At 42.5% G+C, this 20539-nt stretch overlaps 1 protein-coding gene across 2 annotated transcripts in view; it reads right to left on the bottom strand.

Annotated features, from left to right (window-relative positions):
* Positions 1-2288: 2288 nt before the first annotated feature.
* STX6 (syntaxin 6) overlaps positions 2289-20539 on the bottom strand; it is a 76062-nt gene continuing 57811 nt past the window's right edge. The window contains exon 9 of one of the 2 annotated variants that reach the window (XM_077157167.1): positions 2289-8314. In XM_077157167.1, coding sequence (XP_077013282.1) covers positions 8238-8314 — 77 coding nt within the window. In that variant the 3' untranslated portion in view covers positions 2289-8237. The remainder of the gene's footprint in view (positions 8315-20539) is intronic. The other variant, XM_077157168.1, reaches the window with a different exon arrangement.

Consider the following 20539-nt stretch of genomic DNA (forward strand, 5'->3'; position numbering starts at 1 on the left):
AGCCCACGGAGCCAGGGCTTAATTTAACAGCTGCCCTGCCAGTTCTGGAAGAGATGCTGAGCCTCCTATCTGGCTTGCCTTTGTCTTGTCCTTCTGCATTCTGGGCTTAGTCCCCTACTCACATCAGTGTGGAGCTGCCCTGAGGGCGTCTGGTCAGGTGTCTGGCACTGGGGAGAAGCTTGCCCTGCCCCGAGGAGGCCCACGTCCCCCAGGTGGAAAGAGCCATGAAAATAAATGACAGGCCAGTGTGCCAAGGGCTCCGATGGAAACCCAGAGGGAGGATGCCCTGCTCCACATGATGAACAGGAAGGCTTCCCAGAAAAAGGTAGTCCCAGTCTCCCACTGCCTCCAAGGACACCAACCTCCATTCCAGCTCTGGTGGTGAACTCGGGAACAAGAATGCTCGTGGTCGTGGGAGCTCAGGCAAGGTGTTCAGGTGCCACCATTTTGATCCTCATTCTGGTTCCCCAGACTGAGTCTACAGGCTTTTCTGAATTTCTACCACAAACGATTTGATTCACTTTTTGCACACTTCCAGCTAAACAAAGAGCAGACACTCCAAAGCATTTTACAGCAAGGCTGACCTGCCTGAGGTCCTGTAGCAGTTGATTTCTTAAATTCCACAGCAGGCTTGTAGAGGGTGGAGACATGGTCAAGGCCAACACAACTAGTATCCATACTTTATCTTGTGTACTTGAAGGTCAATGCTTTAACCCAGTATCATCTTATATAGCCTTTTGCGCTCTCCGCCCCCTCCTCAGCTTTTCTATTTCTCAATTTAGAGAGATGGCTTAGTTAGAAACATCTGCTTGCCACCACTGAAATCAGAATGGTGTCTTTCTCCCTTTGAAGGAAGCCTCATTACAGTGCGCTTAGTCCTGGGCTCCAACTCTGAGTTTACTACTTACCAGCTGTATTCTTGGGCAGATTTCTCCATTGCTTCATGCTCATCTTTGTGATGTGTAAAATGGGCCTCAAGAACCTTCCTTCACTGAGTTGTGAGAATTCAGTGTAAACAGTTTTGCTTCCCACTGTGTCCTTGGCCACAGACCTGCCCAGCACATCAGAAATTCTCAAATGTTGACCAGAAGCATTAGCTATTATTTAGAAAACAATAGTTGAGAAACTTGCTCTTGGAAGAGAGTTGATGAGCCCTCCCCAAGGGCCAGCCAATCTTAATGTGAGCTTTCCTGGGGACAGAGAGCATTGAGTGGTGTGTGTGAGGGAGGAGGTGGGAGTGAGCCAGGAAATTCCATTTCAAAGAGGTCAGCGGTGGGGTTTGGAGGTACACATCCAAGGTGGCTTTTGGAGACCATCACTCCTCTCTGAGAGGCGTTGGTGGTGAGGTTTGTGGTCAGGCTTTGCCTGCACCTGCATCTAACAAGAGCAATTGTTAATTATACAACCTGCTGCCTTGGAAGGAGGGTTCCCGTTTCCAGACCACGAACGCTTCAGAGGTGCCAAGGACACGGTTCACTGGTTTGATATTTGTCCTCTTGGACAGTGAACCATTTTGACACCAGGGAAGGGTTTTCCCTTTTTGATTTTTTGCCTCAGGCTTTGCCTTTTAACAGTTCCAACATGAGTTGTATGTAAGAATTGTGGCCAGTGGGAACCTTTTGAATGACAGCAAATTACTCTTGCTGCCCAGCAGAGCCAGGAGTGTAATCAAAGGCACTGAGTGACTGACTGTGGGGAGCCCGGCAGCCTTGGAGATGGGCTTTCTCCCTTTGTCAAAGCCACACAGTTCACATTTCTCCTGGGGCCGGGGAAGGGGATCTGCTTTTATTAGGGGGATACATATAACTATGTTCTCTTCCTAAAGTTCTGCCTCTTCAAATACTGCGCCTAACTCAAAATGCACACTCAGTCCTTTAACAATGCTGGAGGAGTTAATGTTATTTCACTTCCCCCCTTCTAGTTATTACAAGGTTTGGGAGAACTCAAACTGAGGACTTAGGAAGCACTGCCGCGCCGATTTCTGTGCTAGGCACCAGGGGTGCAGTCCTTACTTGCCACCACTAGTTTGGTGACCCTGGCAAGTGACTTCTCTGCCTCAGTCTCCTCGAGCCATTTTTTAGCACCAAGTGAGTGCTTAGAACAGGGCCTGGCATGTAGAAGGTACTCAGTTATTACTAGGGAAGCTGGTGCTGGCAAATGGAACCAAGACTCCTGCCTTAGGAGCTGAAGCAGCCACATCACCCGATCCCATACAGGATTTAGGGCACGCTCTTTCAGCCGCTGAGTCAGCTGGCCAGTAGTGTTGCCTGCACGCACCACAGGAAGGGGGAAATGAAGGGCAGCACCCCCCAGAGTCCTTGTCCCAAAGAAAACTCCCTGGGACATGCAATAATTTGAAGACATAATATGGGTATTTGGGAATTTAAGCATTCCTATAACTCACTTGACCAGAAAAGCACAGTTTCTATTTCAGATCTTCCAGTAGCCACAAACTTTTCCCACCGCAGCCATTTGCAAATGTCTGTTTATTAACATGTGATAGGAGGGAGTCGGGTTTAATTATAAAGAGAACTAAAACCAAAAATGGATAAAAACCTCAGGACAAAGATTGTGGTCTCTCCATTTCTCTTTAATACTGAACAGTATTCTTTATACAATTTTAACATGGTTTCAAGAGCAGAAGTAAGAAACATTACTGAAAAGACTTCGGGGTGTAAAAATATCACTTTTAGGGATGGCTGGGTGATTTTTTTTTTTACAGAAGTGTTTTTAAAAAGTTTTCGGGTTCATAGTGTTTATCAAATTTTGTTTAATGACAGGATTACAATCAAGCCACGGATGATGTTTTATTTCATAGGGATGTGTTATTATAGCCTAAATTCCATGGCGCTGTAACAGGGTTCTCAAACTTAAGCATCAGTTTCCCTGGAGGCTTAAAACAGATTGGAGGCCCCATCCCCAGAGTTTCCGATAAAGTGGCTTGAGAATTCACATTTCAAACCAGTCCTCAGTGGTCCCACAACCATACTTGTACAGAGGAAACAGAAGTCTACCTGCTGCCCAGGACTCTAAACTTCTGGCGCTGGGCCTCTGTCCTTTCTCACGGAGGAAGCACCGTCTGCAAATCGCCCAGGCATTTACAAAATCCTAATCCTTTGATCTTACTTTTTCAGTTTGTACCTTCTCTTTTTTTAAAATTAACAATGCTATTGCTCATTTTATCCTTGGGGGGAATAAATACCATGGTTTATTCCTACTGAGTTTTGCCATATTTTAAATGCATTCCTGAATTACACTAATTTCCGATTTTAAGTGAACCCTACCTAGTAAAAGCATATTTTCATTTATGAAAACTGAATCCATAATTATTTACGGCTTGGTTTCTTTGGCCCTTTCCTGGACACTGAAGTCCGTTTCTTGAAAGGTGAGCCCAGTTCAGGTGAGTTAGGAAGTCATCATGTGACACTTAAAGGGGGTTTCAAAAATGTATTCGTGGGACACCTGGCTGTCCTCTCCTCACCCCAAACAGATGATAGGGCACCAGATATTCTATTTCCTGAGGAATAAGAGGCCTGCCTCCCCCAGAACAGAAGCAGACTGTGGAGTTGCACCTGCCATTCAGAAGCAGGGTCTCAGCTAAAATCTACTTTTTACAGAGCAGGAAAGAGCCCTGAGCTCGGTTCACCCAGGGCTGGCGGACAGCATGGCTGGAGCAGAGTGCTAAGTGGTCTCACTTTCAACACCTGCCCCCCCCCCCCCCCCGCAATAACCAAGTGCTTTCAGGTCCCATAACTCATAATCTTATAAAACATATTTTCTCACAAGGCCTGGCAGCAGTTGGACCTGAAATGCCTGTGTGAACGCCAGCAGCAGGGAGGCAGAGCAGGTACACCCTAAGCGGTTACTAGCCACACAGCCCCGGGAAGGGCACTTGTGGGCAGAGGTCACAGCAAGAGGAAAATAGCACCAACATGCCAGCTCATGTCAGAGGGAAACCAAGTTTTCTTTCTTTTCCTCCCCCCAAATATCTGTATTAGTAAAGAGACTGGTGTAGAATAAAGAGCTCCCAAATGTATAGAGAGCGCAGCAACCTGTCCAAGGAGCCACTATAACTTTCGGAGTTTGTCCAAAGGACAAAAAATATCAAATTGCTGGGGGTGAGAGGTGAGCAGGCAACTACTTGCAGCCTACCCTAAAGGTCAGCCTTCCGTGCCTTCAGCCCGAGCGCAGTGCTGCCGGTCCTGCAGCCTGCGGTACGGAATGCAGTGACGGGGTGTGCTGAGATCGCTTCATCTCCAAAACAAGAGAACTGAGCAAAAGGAACCTAAGTTCTGCTAAGTCTATGGATGGTAACCATCGAAGTCCGCCATCGTGGAGTCCCACCCCGCAGCCCCCGCCCCGGGGTTGCGGAGCCGCGGCGCTTCTTAGGCCTGGGGGCGCTGCGCTCCTCACCCGCTCCCGGGTTCCCCGGTGCTTGGCCAGCAGCTCGCCTTCCCAGCGGGCGCGGAACCTGCGTTCACATGCAACAGACCCGTGAGGGCCTTACGACAAGACCTCATAATTTTAAGCATCTTTCTTGAAGACTGGGGGTTAGATAAGGGCTGCTGGACATTAAAGTCAGACCCCCGCATTTTCTGGGGCCACCCAGGTGCCCAACCTTCCCGGGAATCAGACGCGAAAGCGCTGGGCCCCCCACCGGCCTTTCAACGGGTTCTATCTTCGGCTGATTTCACGCAGGCCGGTGCAGAGATGCAGTAGGCTACGGATTCTGAGATCCTCTGGTTTCACCTTCTCATCACTTATCATGTGCAAGGGACATTTTTTTCCCAGGGAAGGAAAAGAAATGCCAGGGAAAGGAAGACAAGAAGGGAGAATTAGAGGTAGTGGATTCCAAATTTTAGAATGTTAATTTTCTAGACAGCCCAAATTTTGTTTCATTTGCAAATTCATCCTGTCATATAAGGTGACACCAGACAGTCCAAAGTCTACAGAGGTGAAAAGCAACTCATATTTGTCATTCCATTCTTAGATCTTCAAATGCTATGAATTCTCTAAAGGGTAACATGGAATAGATGTCCCTCTGGTCTTACTTTATAGCCAGGAAATTACCAAAAGAAAAATCTTGGCTCCACCACCTTTAATTACAGAAGGTAAAACACTTAACAGAGACAGATTTCTGTGGATAGACTAGATTTCTTTTCACAGCCCTTAATCTCACGAGGTGAGAAGGAGTGGAAGTTGCCAAGTCGTTGGCTACCAGACCCATCAGTCTGTTTAACTCTGGCTAAAAGCAGAGAATAATGGGCAAGTCACCAAGTTTCTCCTGCTTCAGCTCTGGCATGAATTCTGAAATTGTGGAAGCTCCATGTAACACACACATTGCAACTTCCAAATTGCCACACAGTACAGGGCACTGCATTGTGACTTCTCACAGCCTACACAAAGACAAGACCGAAAAATCAGGACTATGACAAAAGGTATTACTTCCCCAGTCACACTCTGGCAAACTCTCTTCACGTTCACTCTCCATCACAGCCCCCAGGTCAGCTGACAAGTAAAATGCTCGTCCAGTAAACACAAAGTGAGCCCTTTCCCTGTGAGCCATCACATTCAGCCAGTTCTTTAAAACTGATGAATATGAGACCAGGTGCAAAAGGCTGAAGGGAAAACTAACCCCTGCCACAGAATGTGCTACGGGCAGCGCTACTGTGTGCTGCCTCTCCTACTCTATACCACAGGGCGAAGGAGAAGGTTCCTTCCAAAGCCTGAGACCGTTAACATCATTGTTGAGAAAATATTTGTCCTTAAAAGGAAACCCAGGCCCCCTCTGAAGGCCTTGGTGTGGCATCTGCGGGGAGGGCCTTCAAATCAACACTAGTTCTGCTGTAGTGACAGCTCAGTCACTGTATACCAGGACTGAATTGGCTTGGCTGAGAAATCACAGATAGGGAAGGGCTGGTCCTGATGAGTACATCAAGAGGCTGACTATCAAAGAACAGCTCCTTAAGGCAGGAGAGCACAGTGACCCTACAGGGAGAATACCATGCAGTGCCCATGTTCTAGAGTAATCTTTCTCTTTTTCAATCATTTCCAATTCAGCTTCAGCTTGAGTCTGGTCTACAATAGCCACAACCTTTAGGAAACACCTTAAATAAGCAAGGTCAACACGTTGATTCTAAGTATATCCAATCAAGCTTTTGGGGCCATAAAACTGGGTCCCCGAACTAACTTACTCATTAGTAACCAGGCGTGCTCTGAGCAGGTCCCATGTACACGTTCTGTAAGGGCAGGAAAACAGCATGGCTGTTACACAGGGTAGTCATATCATTCTTGAAGACACTGGCTACTTCTTGTAATGGGGAGAGTATAGATTACAGTACAGAAACAGGTCCACATTTATTTTTAACAAGACTTCTCATTTTTAAATGCAAATATAAGGACCATACCTGCTCCAAACTTATGGAAGACAACATGAATAAGTCTTAAAACTTTATAAAACATAAATAATCAAGTACCCTACATCAGAAGCCCTTTGTAATAATCACTTTTTTTTTTGCTAATTTGAAAAAAAAAAACAAAACTTATAGATCAAATGGAGTTGAGTGTAAACATGGATGTCAACCATCCCTTTAGATTTACAAATTTGCTTTTAGCTTCATCAACAGGCAGTGATTTCCTTACCTACCATGACCCTAAACAAGAAAAGATATTGTTTTAAAAAAATTGTTGCAAGTATTTATTAAAAAGTGCAATTCAAAAGTTAGCTGGGAAAGCACACCATTGCAAATTACAAAAAAAGTAAAACAAAAAAAGCAAAAAAAACTGAGAAATACAAATAAGAAAAACAAAAAAGGAAAAGGGAAAAAAAGCTGTGTGCTGAGGGTTGCACAAAAAAAAGGGAAGAAGTCAAAGACAGATCTTTATCCAGATGCTGCTGTCCTTTTCAAGTACAAAGGAACATGGTGGGAAAAGACTTGCAGCCTCCACCAGCAGGCTATGGCTCTGGGTTCAACTGCTACTAGGTTCTTCATCAGTTCATTAGGGAAGTTATAAAAATATCCTATATACATGTGCACATTTGAGGCAATTAAAAAGTAATCAGAAGCTTGTAGTGTCTCAACAGTTTCAGCTATTTAAATTTAATTAAAGCATCTTTTATTTAAATTTGGGTTGGCTCAGTTATTCGAATGAATGATAAAATCGAGCTGTCATCTTAGGGAAAAAGAGAACCAAGTCCACCTACCCATTCTCACCATTACTCACAGGATAAAGAACCTTGCCCAGAGCGAGCCTTTTGTCATTATAGTTGCTGAGTAAATGTAATAAATGCATGAACCACTCCTAATCCCCTCAATACCCTCGCAACAATGCAGAGGGCCACAGGAATGAAGTAACTGTCAATAAGGACAGTCTAGTATCCTAATTCATTCAAGGGTGCTGCTGAGCTGTTTACTGACATATTTAAGGGTTGTTCTAAAACTGCACGTTGCACCTCTGGGGAGGAAGCCCTGAGACAGCAAAGTGGAACCAGCCGGCCTCTGGCTCTGACCTCCAGGAACCTCAACCCTCTCCAGTGCTGTGCAAACTCAGTGCCATGCGGCTCTTTCCTTCGTCAATTAAAGGCACAGTTGTTAGCACCCCCAAAGCCCAGTGCTTTTCCCTATGTGCCTAGAAAAGCAATTTTATTCTAGTCCTTACCCTTGAAAAACAAATCATTGCTTTTTTTTTTTTGTCATAAACTGCTTCTGAGCTTTCTAAATCCCATTAAAAATCAACAATCAGGGACTAAGAAATGCTACAGCAATGGGAAATGAAACATACCCAGAACCCTGCATCCATGATAGATTCCTTTTTGATAGGACAGTGGCACAGCACTAAGCAGTGGGAAGGGTGTGAGCAGGAAAAAAGAGCTGCCACAGATGGATGGAATGAGCAAGACAAAACACCAGCCGAGCAGGCTGATTTTTCTGGATTCCTCAGAATCCCTTCCACAGGGGAACAAGGTCCAGGGGGGCAAAGCAAAACAGGCAGCTGGGGGCTTCCACTGTCCAGCCAGAGCCAGGAGTGCACAAGCCCTCCAGTTCCTCTTCCCACGGGCCCTCCCTGTGCTGGGAGGGACGAGCTGTCTCAATTGTGGGGTTACAAGGAGAAGAGTCAGTGCAGCGGCATGTTTTCAGGAGAGGAATGTGAGCGAGTAGATGGCAGCATGGCACGTGCTTGCTTCTCCTTCTCTTTTCAGGTTCATACGCAGGAGAAATTGCCCCCGGGCTTCACCATCACAGCACAAGGAAGAGGATCAGCACGACCAGCAGGACTGCAAAGAGGATGACAATTGCACACCATTGGCGTCGATCTGGAAGGCAGGACACGAAGATTAGCTCAGGACAGAGAGGCAGAAAGTGAGCCCTGGGGACTCTGCCTACGTTCCCCAAGATGTGGCTATGTGAAATTTAAGTAACACCTATGAGGCAGAAAAGGGACAGAACATAAAAACGATGGGGGCAGAGAGGGCCGTGAACCTGGCCAGGTGCCCAGTGCGCTTTCCGTGGCTCTGCGTCCAGCCGGCACCGCATGCGCAGTCACGACTTTGCCAGTAAGAAGTACCTGCTTCGTGTCTCAGGTCTTTAATTAAAATCGGTGGTTCTCAGTTTTCTGCTGGTGGTTACCACACCCTTGGAAAAGGGTTGCCATTGGTATACAGATCAGAGCCTGCCTGCTTTAATCTCCCACCTAAAATCAAATCATTTAATTCAACAATCACGATCTTCCCTGAAAGAGCGCTCTGGGAGGGTGGAAGCTGCTGCTGGTCAGTTCAGGAAATGAACAGCTGAAAACGCCAGCGCCAGGGCCAGGGCCCGAGTAAGTCCACACCACACCTGGTCAGGAAGCTCAGTGAGCCAGGAACCATGCAGCGTAATTCACACAGCTCATCTCCAAATGGAAAGTGGAATATCTCTTCTGAAACTTTCTCCCTCCCAACAATTTAGAAGAGGCATGGGAATCAAATGATTAGAGTCCATCCAAATGCTGAGGGCAGGAGGCCCTGTGGAATGGAATCCAGGCTGCAGCACTCACTCCTCCTGCCTTTGTCCTCTGACTTGACAGCAGCTGCCTCGCAGGGCTGCCGGGAGTAACACAGAGCGTAGGGTAGGGGCAGTCCCCCACTGTGCGGTGCCGGGCTTGGACACGGAGAGTGCGTCACCAGGACACCTCTAGTTTCGGTAGAGGCAGGAAGAGCACTCATCTTTCCCTATGTACAATGAGCCCTGGAGCTTTCCACTGAAGGTTAGGGTTAGACTGATGTAAGAGAATTTCACTATCCTATGAAAATCCAGGAATAAGAATCCCATTTAAATAGAAATATAAAGGTACACTGAGGACATCAAAAATTCATTTGAAAAATCCCGAACGTTTTAGCAGACCAAAGCAATGGAAAATCACATTATAAAAAGATCTGAATCTAGAAAATTGATCTAAAAAACTTTTCAAAAAGCAATACCAATCAGATGACCAGGTATTTAAGATTAAATGTCACTGATATCATGTGACTTAGAACTGGCCAAGAGAACTGACACCAAATTATAGTAAAATGAGTACCTTCTCAAAGACCCTGAACTCCTCAGACATGTCAGGAATTAATTTAGTAACTGTGTAATAGGGCAAAGACCCCAAGTCGGCCTGCTCCTTTTCTGAAACATGACTCTTTCAAAGGGAGTGGGCAGGCAGAGCTGGCCCACTACAGATACCACCTTTAATCTGTTTAACCAGCACTTCAATGGCCAAGTAAACTTGAGTATCCAGCTTTCAGTTTAATTTATTTTAGAATGTTTGTAACCATTTAAAACCACTCACATTAAAATGATTGGCTAATCCTCTTCCTGGACAAAACCAGGTAAGGCACTGGCCCCTTCCTCACCCACCCACCCACCCACCCACACCCACACAGTGAAGCTGTTCTTATGCCCTGCCCCCACCAACCCCCCCCCCCCCCCCCCGCGCCCTCAGAGCCCCAGACCTCCCATACTGAGCCAGCTTTCTATTGGCCTGGAGCCCTCCTCCGCCTTCCACTCCCATTCACTCACTTTCTCTTGTATGGTTATATTCAATAAGGGTTTTCAACTAGGAGAAACACATACTACACAATTCAGCACAACCCAGGAACACTTTTTTTCACAGCACAATTTTGGTTTAATGATAATGAAATACAATAGGATCTTAACATTTTATAATTTTCTAGTATGCAGTCCAAAGCAACAGACAACAATTATTCATTCTGCAATGCGTGAGCACCTCAGCAGGTGGGTGGGGGAATGTGAAATCATACTCCTGAGCTCCAAACGAGTAAGTTGGCAGCATTCACAGATTCAAAGAAGGGACAACTCAGAGACTAAAATGGGCTTAGTACTGCTATTTAAAGTTATGAAGCATCTTCTCGGCTTTCTAGATTCATTTCACCAAATTATTTCCTCATCAGGTCAGTATAGATTTGCAGCAGAATGGAAAATGTTTTCCAGGAATAAAACAACTGATTCCTAAGAAGCAGCTGACAACTTTTCTGAATGAGAAAGCCTGGTCTGTCCGGCCTACATCCACCCAGGTACTGACAGTGATGTGCTCAGTGCCTTCCCACTTCCCCAGACCCCAACACGGTTCCCGAGGGGGAGTCACTGCCCCAGCGGGGGGGCTTACAGAGTTACTTAACTTCTTCGGGCCTCAGTGTCCTTTGCTCTAAAACTGAGGTAACTATAGTAACTACTTCATGGAGTTGCTAACGAGAATTAAATGAGTAAGAAAAGCAAGCCATGGCACACAGCAAGCACTCAATAGACCTTAGTACTACTAGTTTGCTAATATTAATTAGTATTGCTGTTGTATAACTAAGTTTTTCCCTGGTAACAATAATTAACACGTCATTCACTTTCTTTTTTCCTCATAAAGCCAGGCCTTCGTCTAGAATTTCCAAGTCCCTTAGCAAGCTATGAAGAGGAAAAAACCTAATATCTTTCTAATATCTGACCCTTTAAATTTTGGTCTCAGAATGAGAAGAACTAACTGAAGCCATTTCTCAGAACGTAGAACTTTATTTCTAAAGCATTTTACATTCATTAATTCATTTGGATCTCCTAACAAGTCTGTGGGGGAAATAAAATATCAATTTTTATAAGCTCAGTTTTATAGAAATGGAACACTTAAATCCTAATGGCAGCAAGGACTAAATGCCAGGGTTTATGACCCCAAGCCAGGGTTTTCTCAATTATGCAAGGTAAAATATTCTAAAATCCATTTCGAGCAGTTGAAACCATCCTATTTATTCATTTTTATTAATTAACATCCATACTTTATTCAGATTTCCTTAGTTTGTCCCTAATGCCCTTTTGCCAGGATCCCAGATTACATTTAGTAGTCATGTCTCAAGCTCTTCTTGGCTGTGACAGTTTCTCAGACTTTCCTTGTTTTTAATGGCCTGGAGAGTTTTGAGGAGTACTGGTCAGGTATTTTGTGGAATGCCCCTCAAATGAAATTTCCCTGAGGTTTTTCTAATGATTAGACGGGGATTCTGGGTTTTAAGGAGGAATATCAGAGGAGAGTGCCATTCCAGTCACACCACATCACATCAAGGGTACACACTATCAACATGGCCTACTGATGCTGCTGACCAAATCACCTGGCTGAGGTAGTACGTCGTCAGTTTTCTCCACTGTGAAATCACTCGTTTCCCTTCTTTCCCTACTGTTACTCTTAGGAAGGAAATCACTGTGTGCAACCCACACACTTAAGGAATGGGGAGTTATGGCCCATCTCGTTGGGAGCTGAGTATCTGTATCAATTATTGGAATTCTTCTGCACGGGATATTGGTCCATTCTCCCTATTTATTCATTCATTCATTTATTTGTATCAGTATGGACTCATGGATATTTATTTTATACTTTGGGCTATAATCCAATACTACTTTATTCTATTCCTCAAATTGTCCCAAGTTTGACCATTGGGAGTTCTTTCAGTTGACTCCTATATCCCTGTGACACATCCTTATTATAGTGATTTTTTGCTGTTTTCTGTTCTGTTTGTGTTACTTTGTAATACTACAAGATGCTCCAGGCTCATCTTCTATCATTCCTGCTCAAGCCCGCCTAGAATCTGCCATTTCTCTAAGAAGTCCTGGTTTCCTTTCACTAAAATGGCATTAGAAACCAAGATTTGGGTGCTAAATATGTTCCCATGCTAGTGATTTTTTGTAAGCTACAAAACAGCTAATAAAGATGCTTTATTCTGGTTGCTCTAACATGAACTAGGAACATTAGCAGAAGAGAGCTCAGCCTAGAGAGCAGCAATCCCCTAAATTACTTTTTCTTTCAAATAATAGATAAAAAATGCAAAGAATTTTCACTGTAAACTGAGATTAGCCATCAAGTTCGCTGGTATTGTAAACCACCCAGGCACAGTTACAAAAGAACTGCAGAAGGATCCTTAGAAGAAGAGGGGGTCAGGTCTGCAAGGAGAATGCTGAAAGGATCTTCAGCTTTGCCAAGTAACAGACACAGCATGGTATACTCCTAAAATTCATCCCCAATGCTGAATGTATATCATGCCTGGCTACACGATGACAACTCCTACACAAATGATCTGAGGTAACTGTTTTCTCCAACTTCCACTTTTCAAGGATTTGTGTTCAGCATAAAATCTTGTTTGCTGCATACTGCATAGCCTGTAAAGTTCAGCAAAAAAGATCCATTCTCCAAGTAGGGATTACCCTGGTTGGGACACTCCCTCTCCACACAGTCCCTACACAGTCTGCAAGCATCACGGCACCATGCCGTTAACAGGGAATAGCCCTCCAGAGCATCTCAGAAGAGGAAACCTCCAGGAATGCTCTTTTAAAGGGATGTTCCTTTGAAGTGGGAAGTTACTTCTATGAAGTATGAATTGCGTAGCCCCAAAGATCTGTCACCCTAGCAGACTTTTCCCCAATACCTGCTGCAAGGCTTAATGCAGAGAAGGAGCAGATGTTAACCACAATAGCTTCTATAATTCTGAGCTGAAAAGTTTAAACAGTTTTGCAAATAAAATTAACACAGGCTCTGCCTCAAAAAGTCAGAGGGAAACAAAGGGAATGCCACTGGTAGTTCTTTTCCTCCCACTATATATTCCTCCCCTAAAGTGAAAAGAAGAATGACAAAATTTCGGAAAGTGAGGGAAAAAACTCTCAGTATCTACTCAAAAGAATAGTTCTTTGATGCACAAAAGTGCTTAATTTTGAGGAGTTCCCATTTCTTTCTTTCTTTCTTTGATGCTTGTGCTTTGGGTGTAAGGTCTAGGAAACCACCTCCTATTATAAGGTTTATAAGATATTTCCCTACATTTTCTTCTAACAATTTTATGGTCTTAGATCTAATGTTTAGGTCTTTGATCCATTTTGAGTTAATTTTTGCATAGGGTGTGAGATATGGATCCTCTTTCATTATTTCGTATGTGGATATCCAGTTTTTTAGGCACCATTTATTGAAGAGACTGTTCTGTCCCAAGTGAGTTGGCTTGACTGCCTTATCAAAGATCAGTTGTCCAGAGATGAGAGGGTCTCTATCTGAACACTCTATTCAATTCCATTGGTCAGTATATCTATCTTTATGCTAGTACCATGCTGTTTTGACCACTGTAGCTTCATAATACCCCTTAAAGTCAGGTAGCGTGAGACCTCTGACTACATTTTTCTTTCTCAGGATTCTTTTAGCTGTTTGGGGCACCCTGCCCTTCCAGACGAATTTGGTTATTGGTTTTTCTATTTCTGAAAAGTAAGTTTTGGGGATTTTAATTGGTATTGCATTGAGTCAATACCAATTGATTCAATGAATTAATTAAAAAATCAATTTAGGTAGAATTGATTAAAAAATCAATTTAGGTAGAACTAACATCTTAACTATATTCAGTCTTCCAATCCATGAACATGGTATGCCCTTCCATCTATTTAGGTCTTCTGTGATTTCTTTTAACAATTTCTTGTAGTTTTCTCTGTACAGGTCTTTTGTCTCTTTAGTTAAATTTATTCCTAAATATTTTACTCTTTTGGTTGCAATTGTAAATGGAATTTTTTTCATGATTTCCCCCTCAGATTGTTCATTACTAGTGTATAGAAACACTACAGATTTTTGAGTGTTGCTCTTGTAACCTGCCACTTTGCTGTACTCATTTATTAGTTCTAGTAGTTTTGCTGTGGATTTTTTTGGGTTTTTGAAATATAGTATCATATCATCTGCAAACCGTGATAGTTTTACTTCTTCCTTTCCAATTTTGATGCCTTGTATTTCTTTTTCATGTCTAATTGCTCTGGCTAGAACTTTCAACAGAATGTTGAATAACAGTGGTGATAGTGGACATCTTTGTCTTATTCCTGATCTTAGGGGGAAAGTTTTCAGTTTTACCCCATTGAGGATGATGTTAGCTGTGGGGTTTTCATATATTCCCTTTATCATGTTGAAGAAGTTCCCTTCTACTCCTATCCTTCGAAGTGTTTTCAACAGGAAAGGATGATGAATTTTGTCAAATGCCTTTCCTGCATCAATCGAGATGATCATGTGGTTTTTCTGCTTTGATTTGTTGATATGCTTTATTATATTAATTGATTTTCTAATGTTGAACCATCCTTGCATATCTGGGATGAATCCTACTTGGTCATGATGTATAATTCTTTTAATATGCTGCTGGATTCGATTTGCAAGAATTTTGTTGAGGATTTTTGCATCTATATTCTTAAGAGAGAGTGGTCTGTGGTTTTCGTGTTTTGTAATATCTTTGTCTGGCTTTTGTATGAGGGTGATGTTGGCTTTGTATAATGATTTAGGTAGTTTTCCCTCCTCTTCAATTTTTTTGAAAAGTTTGAGTAGGATTGGTACGAATTCTTTCTGGAATGTCTGGTAGAATTCACAAGTAAAACCATCTGGCCCTGGACTTTTCTTTTTGAGGAGCTTCTCAATGACTGATTCAATTTATTTGTGATTGGTTTGTTGAGGCCGTCCATTTCTTCTCAAGTCAATGTTGGTTGTTCATTCCTTTATAGGAAGTCGTCATTTCATCTACATTGTTGAATTTATTAGCATAAACTTGTTCATAGTATCCTCTCATTACTTTCTTTATTTCTGTGGGGTCAATGGTTATGTCTCTTCCTCCATTTCTGATTTTATTTATTTGCATCTTCTCTCTTCTTCTTTTTGTCAACCTCGCTAAGAGTCCATCAATCTTACTGATTTTCTCCTAGAACCAACTTCTGGTTTTGTTGATTTTCTCAATTGTTTTCATGTTCTCAACTTCATTTATTTCTGCTCTAATCTTTGTTATTTCTTTCCTTTTGCTTGCTTTGGGGTTAGTTTGCTATTTTTTCTCCAGTTCTTCCAAGTGGACAGTTAATTTCTGAATTTTTGCCCTTTCTTCTTTTTTGATATAGGCATTTAGGGAAATAAATTTCCCTCTTAGCACTGCCTTTGCTGCATCCCATAAATTTTGATATGTTGTGCTTTCATTTTCATTTGCCTCGAGATATTTACTGATTTCTCTTGTAATTTTTTCCTTGGCCCACTGGTTGTTTAAGAATGTGTTGTTGAGCCTCCATATATTTGTGAATTTTCTGGCACTCTGCCTATTATTGATTTCCAATTTCATTCCTTTATGATCTGAGAAAGTGTTTTGTATGATTTCAGTCTTTTTAAATTTATTGAGACTGGCTTTGTGATCCAGAATATGATCTATCTTTGAGAATGATCCATGAGCACTTGGGAAAAAGGTGTATCCTGTGTTGTGGGGTGCAATGTTCTATAAATGTCTGTTAAGTCTAGCTCATTTACTTTATTATTCAAATTCTCTGTTTCTTTATTGATCCTCTGTCTTGATGTTCTGCCCATTGATGAAAGTGGGGAACTGAAGTCTCCAACTATTATGGTAGATGTGTCTATTTCTCTTTTCAGTGTTTGCCTCACATATTTTGGAGCATTCTGGCTCAGTGCAGAAATATTTATGATTGCTATATCTTCTTGTTGAATTGTTCCTTTTATTAATACATAGTGTCCTTCTTTGTCTCTTTTAACTGTTTTACATTTGAAGTCTAATTTGTTGGATGTTAGTATAGCTACTCCTGCTCTTTTCTCATTGTTGTTTGCTATCTTTTCCCAACCTTTCACTTTCAACCTATGTTTATCCTTGGGTCTAAGATGCGTTTCCTGTAGACAGCATATAGATGGGTCCTGTTCTTTAATCCATTCTGCCAGTCTATGTCTTTTGATTGAGGAGTTTAATCCATTAACATTTAGTGTTATTACTGTAAGGGCAGTACTTTCTTCTACCATTTCCCCTTTTGGATTTTATGTGTCATGGTTTCCTTCTTTTTACCTTTACTGATAGTCTTCATTTCTACACTTTTCTCCACACCTCTCTCTCCTGTCTTTTCGTATCTGTCTCTAGTGCTCCCTTTTATTTCTTGCAGAGCTGGTCTCTTGGTCACAAATTCTCTCAGTGATTTTTCTTTCTGAAAATGTTTTAATTTCTCCCTCATTTTTGAAGGACAATTTTGCTGGATACAGAATTCTTGGTTGGCAGTTTTTCTCTTTTAGTAATTTAAATATATCATCCCACTGTATTCTTGCCTCCATGGTTTCTGCTGAGAAATCTACGCATGGTCTTATTGGGCTTCCCTTGTATGTGATGGATTGCTTTTCTCTTGCTGCTTTCAAGATTCTCTCTTTCTCTTTGACCTCTGACATTCTGATTAGTGTCTTGGAGTACGTCTATTTGGATCTATTCTGTTTGGGATATGGTGCACTTCCTGGATCTGTAATTTTAAGTCTTCCATAAGAGTTGGGAAATTTTCAGTGATAATTTCCTCCATTAGTCTTTCTCCTCCTTTTCCCTTCTCTTCTTCTTCTGGGATACCCACAACATGTATATTCATGCATTTCATGCTGTCATTCAATTCCCTGAGTCACTGCTCATATTTTTACATTCTTTTCCCTATATTTTCTTTTGCTTGTCAGATTTCAGATGTCCCATACTATAGTTCTAATCCTATTTCTGCCTCTTGAAATCTGACATTGTGGGTTTCCATTGTTTTTTTCATCTCTTCTACTGTGCCTTTCATTCCCGTAAGTTTTGTGATTTGTTTCTTTAGACTTTCAATTTCTTCTTTTTGTTCATTCCTTTCCTTCTTTATAATCTCCCTCAACTTACTGATTTGATTTTTCATGAGGTTTTCCATGTCTGTTCAAACATTTTGAATTAATTGTTTCAATTCCTGTATCTTATTTGAATTGTTGGTTTGTTCCTTTGACTGGGCCATACTACCTTCAATTTTCCTAGTATGATTCATTATTTTTTGCTGGCATCTTGGTATTTAATTACTTTAATTAGCTTATTCTAGAGATTGTTTTCAGTTTTTTTACCTAGGATTTTCTTGCTGGATGACTTTGTTGTCTATCTGTTCTTTGACATTCAGTTCAACTTATTCTGGGACTCTAGCTTAGGTTTTGTTTAACAGATCAGAATTTTTCAATTCTTGTTTTCTTGTTTCTTGCACTGCCTGTACCTACACCCCCGGCCTACACCCCCGGCCCTCCCCACCCTTAAGAGCATCTACTTAGGTACTATAGACCCCAGCCAGATTTTCCCAGACCAAACTGGCCTCCTCTCAGGAGGAAAGAGTCACCTGCGTCAGTTTTCCCTGACGGTGAGACCCAGCAGATTGAAAGGCTTTCCTATGAAGCCTCTGGGATCTCTGTTTTTCTATCCTGCCCAGTATGTAGCACTTATCTGCCTGTAGGTCCCACCAGCATAAGGTGATGTGGTACCTTTAACTTCAGCAGACTGCTGGGTGTGTGGTGGAGACAGAGGAGAGGTTGTAGTCTGGTTTTAATTGCTTCACTTTTCCAGACCCTGGGGTCTGAACTCCTTGAGGGAGGGATTCCACCTGGGATGTGCCCCACCTCTCTCCTAGGGCAGGCACAGGCTCCAGACAAACTCTCAAACAAGCTTAACTCTGCCTATGCCTGGAGAATTGGAATCCGAGAAGACTTGCAGCTGCATCCAAGGAGCAGTCAAGCCGTAGAAACACAGCCACCAAAATGAAATCCTTTTCAGAGCAGGACCCCCGTTCCTCAGGTCTGCCAATCAAAAGCTTAAGTTGGTATGCTGCTCAGTGTATCTCCAGGTCCTATGTGCCCCCTCCTTTCCTTCAGGGCCCAGACCTTTTCAAATCCAAAAGAACGTCTGTTTTGTTTTTTATTTTCTTTTTCCATCAGCCCTGCCCTCTCTGTACCGGGACAAAATCCAGTGACCTCCGCTTTCACTCAAGGTTCAGCTGAGCTGGCTGCCTATTTTTAGTAGTTAGAATTTGTTAATTAATTCCACAATTGGAGTTTGGTTGTGCTCAGCCCCTGCTGCTGGTGAACTCTCTTTCCTTTCCCCTCTGGGAAGCAGCCTGTAGGGGAGGGGCACTGGCCATGGTGGCTTGGGGAACTCACGGTTCTGGGTAGGCTCACAGCCAGTCTAGTTGGTCCAGTCTGGGGTATGTTGTGTGTCTGGTCACTGATGTGGCCCCATCAGTTGTTCTGTACTGTTCCTGGCTATCTATTAGCTGGTCTGGAGGACAAACTAAATCCCACACCTTGCTAAGCTGTCATCTTGGCCCCTGATTCTGCAGTGTATCTTGATATATTCTTTTTTATCTCTGCAAGTTTGATTAAGAAGCAATGAACATTCCTAAAGGTTATGGAGGAGAATAGAGACAAATACTAATTTCCTGGTCATCAAATTGAAGAAGACACTATCAAACAGGAAGTCTGCAAATTAGTTTTTCTTTCAGCAGCAGCAAAGATTATAGAAAAACTATAAGCAAACTGTCAAAAATGAAGCTGTTTCCTGGCCCTTTTTCTTTTGCTATAGAACCAAAGTTCTTACATTGTTTCCTGTGCTGGTTTAAAAAGGTTTATGTACCCTAGAAAACCCACATTTTAATCCTAATCAACCTTGTGGGAACAACGCTTTCTTCTAATCCCTATTCAGTACTGTATGTTGGAAAGTTTAATTAGCTTATCCCCCGTGGAGACGTGACTTAATCAAGTGTGGGTATTAAACTTGATTAGATGTCTCCACCCATTCCAGGTGGGTCTTGATTGGTTTTCAAAAGAAGAAGCACTTTGGAAAAAGCTGGAGAACACAAGAGAGAAAGTAATGAGATTCTGAGAGAGCAGAGAACACCGGAGCACCATGAAGCACGGAGTCCACCAGCCAGCGACCTTTGGAGATTCTGGGAGAGCAGAGAAGGATGACAGAACGCTGCAGGACCTCGAAGCAGAGAGACCACCAGCCAGTGACCCTTGGAGATGGAGAAGGAAAACGTCTCCCAGGGAGCTTCATGAAACAAGAAGCTGGAAGAGAAAGCTGGCAGACTTTGCCACGTGCCCTTCCAGCTGAGAGAGAAACCCTAAATGTCATCGGTGTTCTTAAACCTAGGTATCTTTCCCTGGATGCCTTAGATTGAACATTTCTATGGACTTGCTTTAACTGGGACATATTCTCAGCCTTAGAACTGTAAACCAGCAACTTATTAAATTCCCCTTTTTAAAAGCCATTCTGTTTCTGGTATATCACATTCCAGCAGCCAGCAAACTAGAACACTTCCCAAACTTTTAGTTTGGAAGAAAATAGAACAAAGCATAAGCAAGCCTTGGTGCTATTTATACACACTTATAACAATGCAAGTACTTTTCTAAATTATTCATACCCAGAATGCAAGGATACAAAGACAAAGTACATCTTTGTTCATGTGCTCTTCCCCAAACAAAACTGGTGCTGAAGTAGCTACTTGACTTTGAGGCTAACACATACACTGGTAAGAATGCTGGTGTTTAGACTGGTTGTACAATACTTCATTAAAAGTTGTTTTTTTGTTTGTTTTAAAAGTAGAAGGGTGAGAGTGGAAGAGCAGAGAACAGAGGGAATCATTAGAAAGAAGACATTGCAAACCTTTCTCTATGTATGTGAAAGATGAACTAAGTTAGTATCTGTTTCTCATTTACACACAGTTCCAGGCAAGGGGGAGCCTATGAGAAGCATAAAGATACTTACCCCTGGAGAGAGAAGAGGAAATAACTCCAGCTTTGAGCTTCCTTTTATTTTGGATATAACAGGTTCTTTGCCCGTTAGGGCCACCTGCCACCTGTTCTACTGTTTTTTTTTTAAATACTTACTAAGTTTACTAATACATGGTTGACATAGTTAAGCACAGCATTAAATATTCATTTAACCCTCACGATGCCCTGAGAAGTAAGTTATCACCCTATGTTTATAGGTAAGAAATAGAGTTCCAGAACTGTCCTGTAACTTGTCTACAAGTTAAATAACTAAAGGCAAATATGCATATGCATTTAAATCTTCACTGAAAGGCAAATATGCATATGCATTTAAATCTTGCTTCAAAGGTTAAACAAACCATTACAGGCTATAACATGTACCTGACAGGGAGAACCCATATAAGAATCAATAAGGTGGCAAGAATGGGGAGGGGGAAGGGAGGGCTGCTATGGTTCAAGGACACTCAAA

Source organism: Tamandua tetradactyla, chromosome 4, assembly GCF_023851605.1.
Source record: "Tamandua tetradactyla isolate mTamTet1 chromosome 4, mTamTet1.pri, whole genome shotgun sequence".
Taxonomy (NCBI): domain Eukaryota; kingdom Metazoa; phylum Chordata; class Mammalia; order Pilosa; family Myrmecophagidae; genus Tamandua; species Tamandua tetradactyla.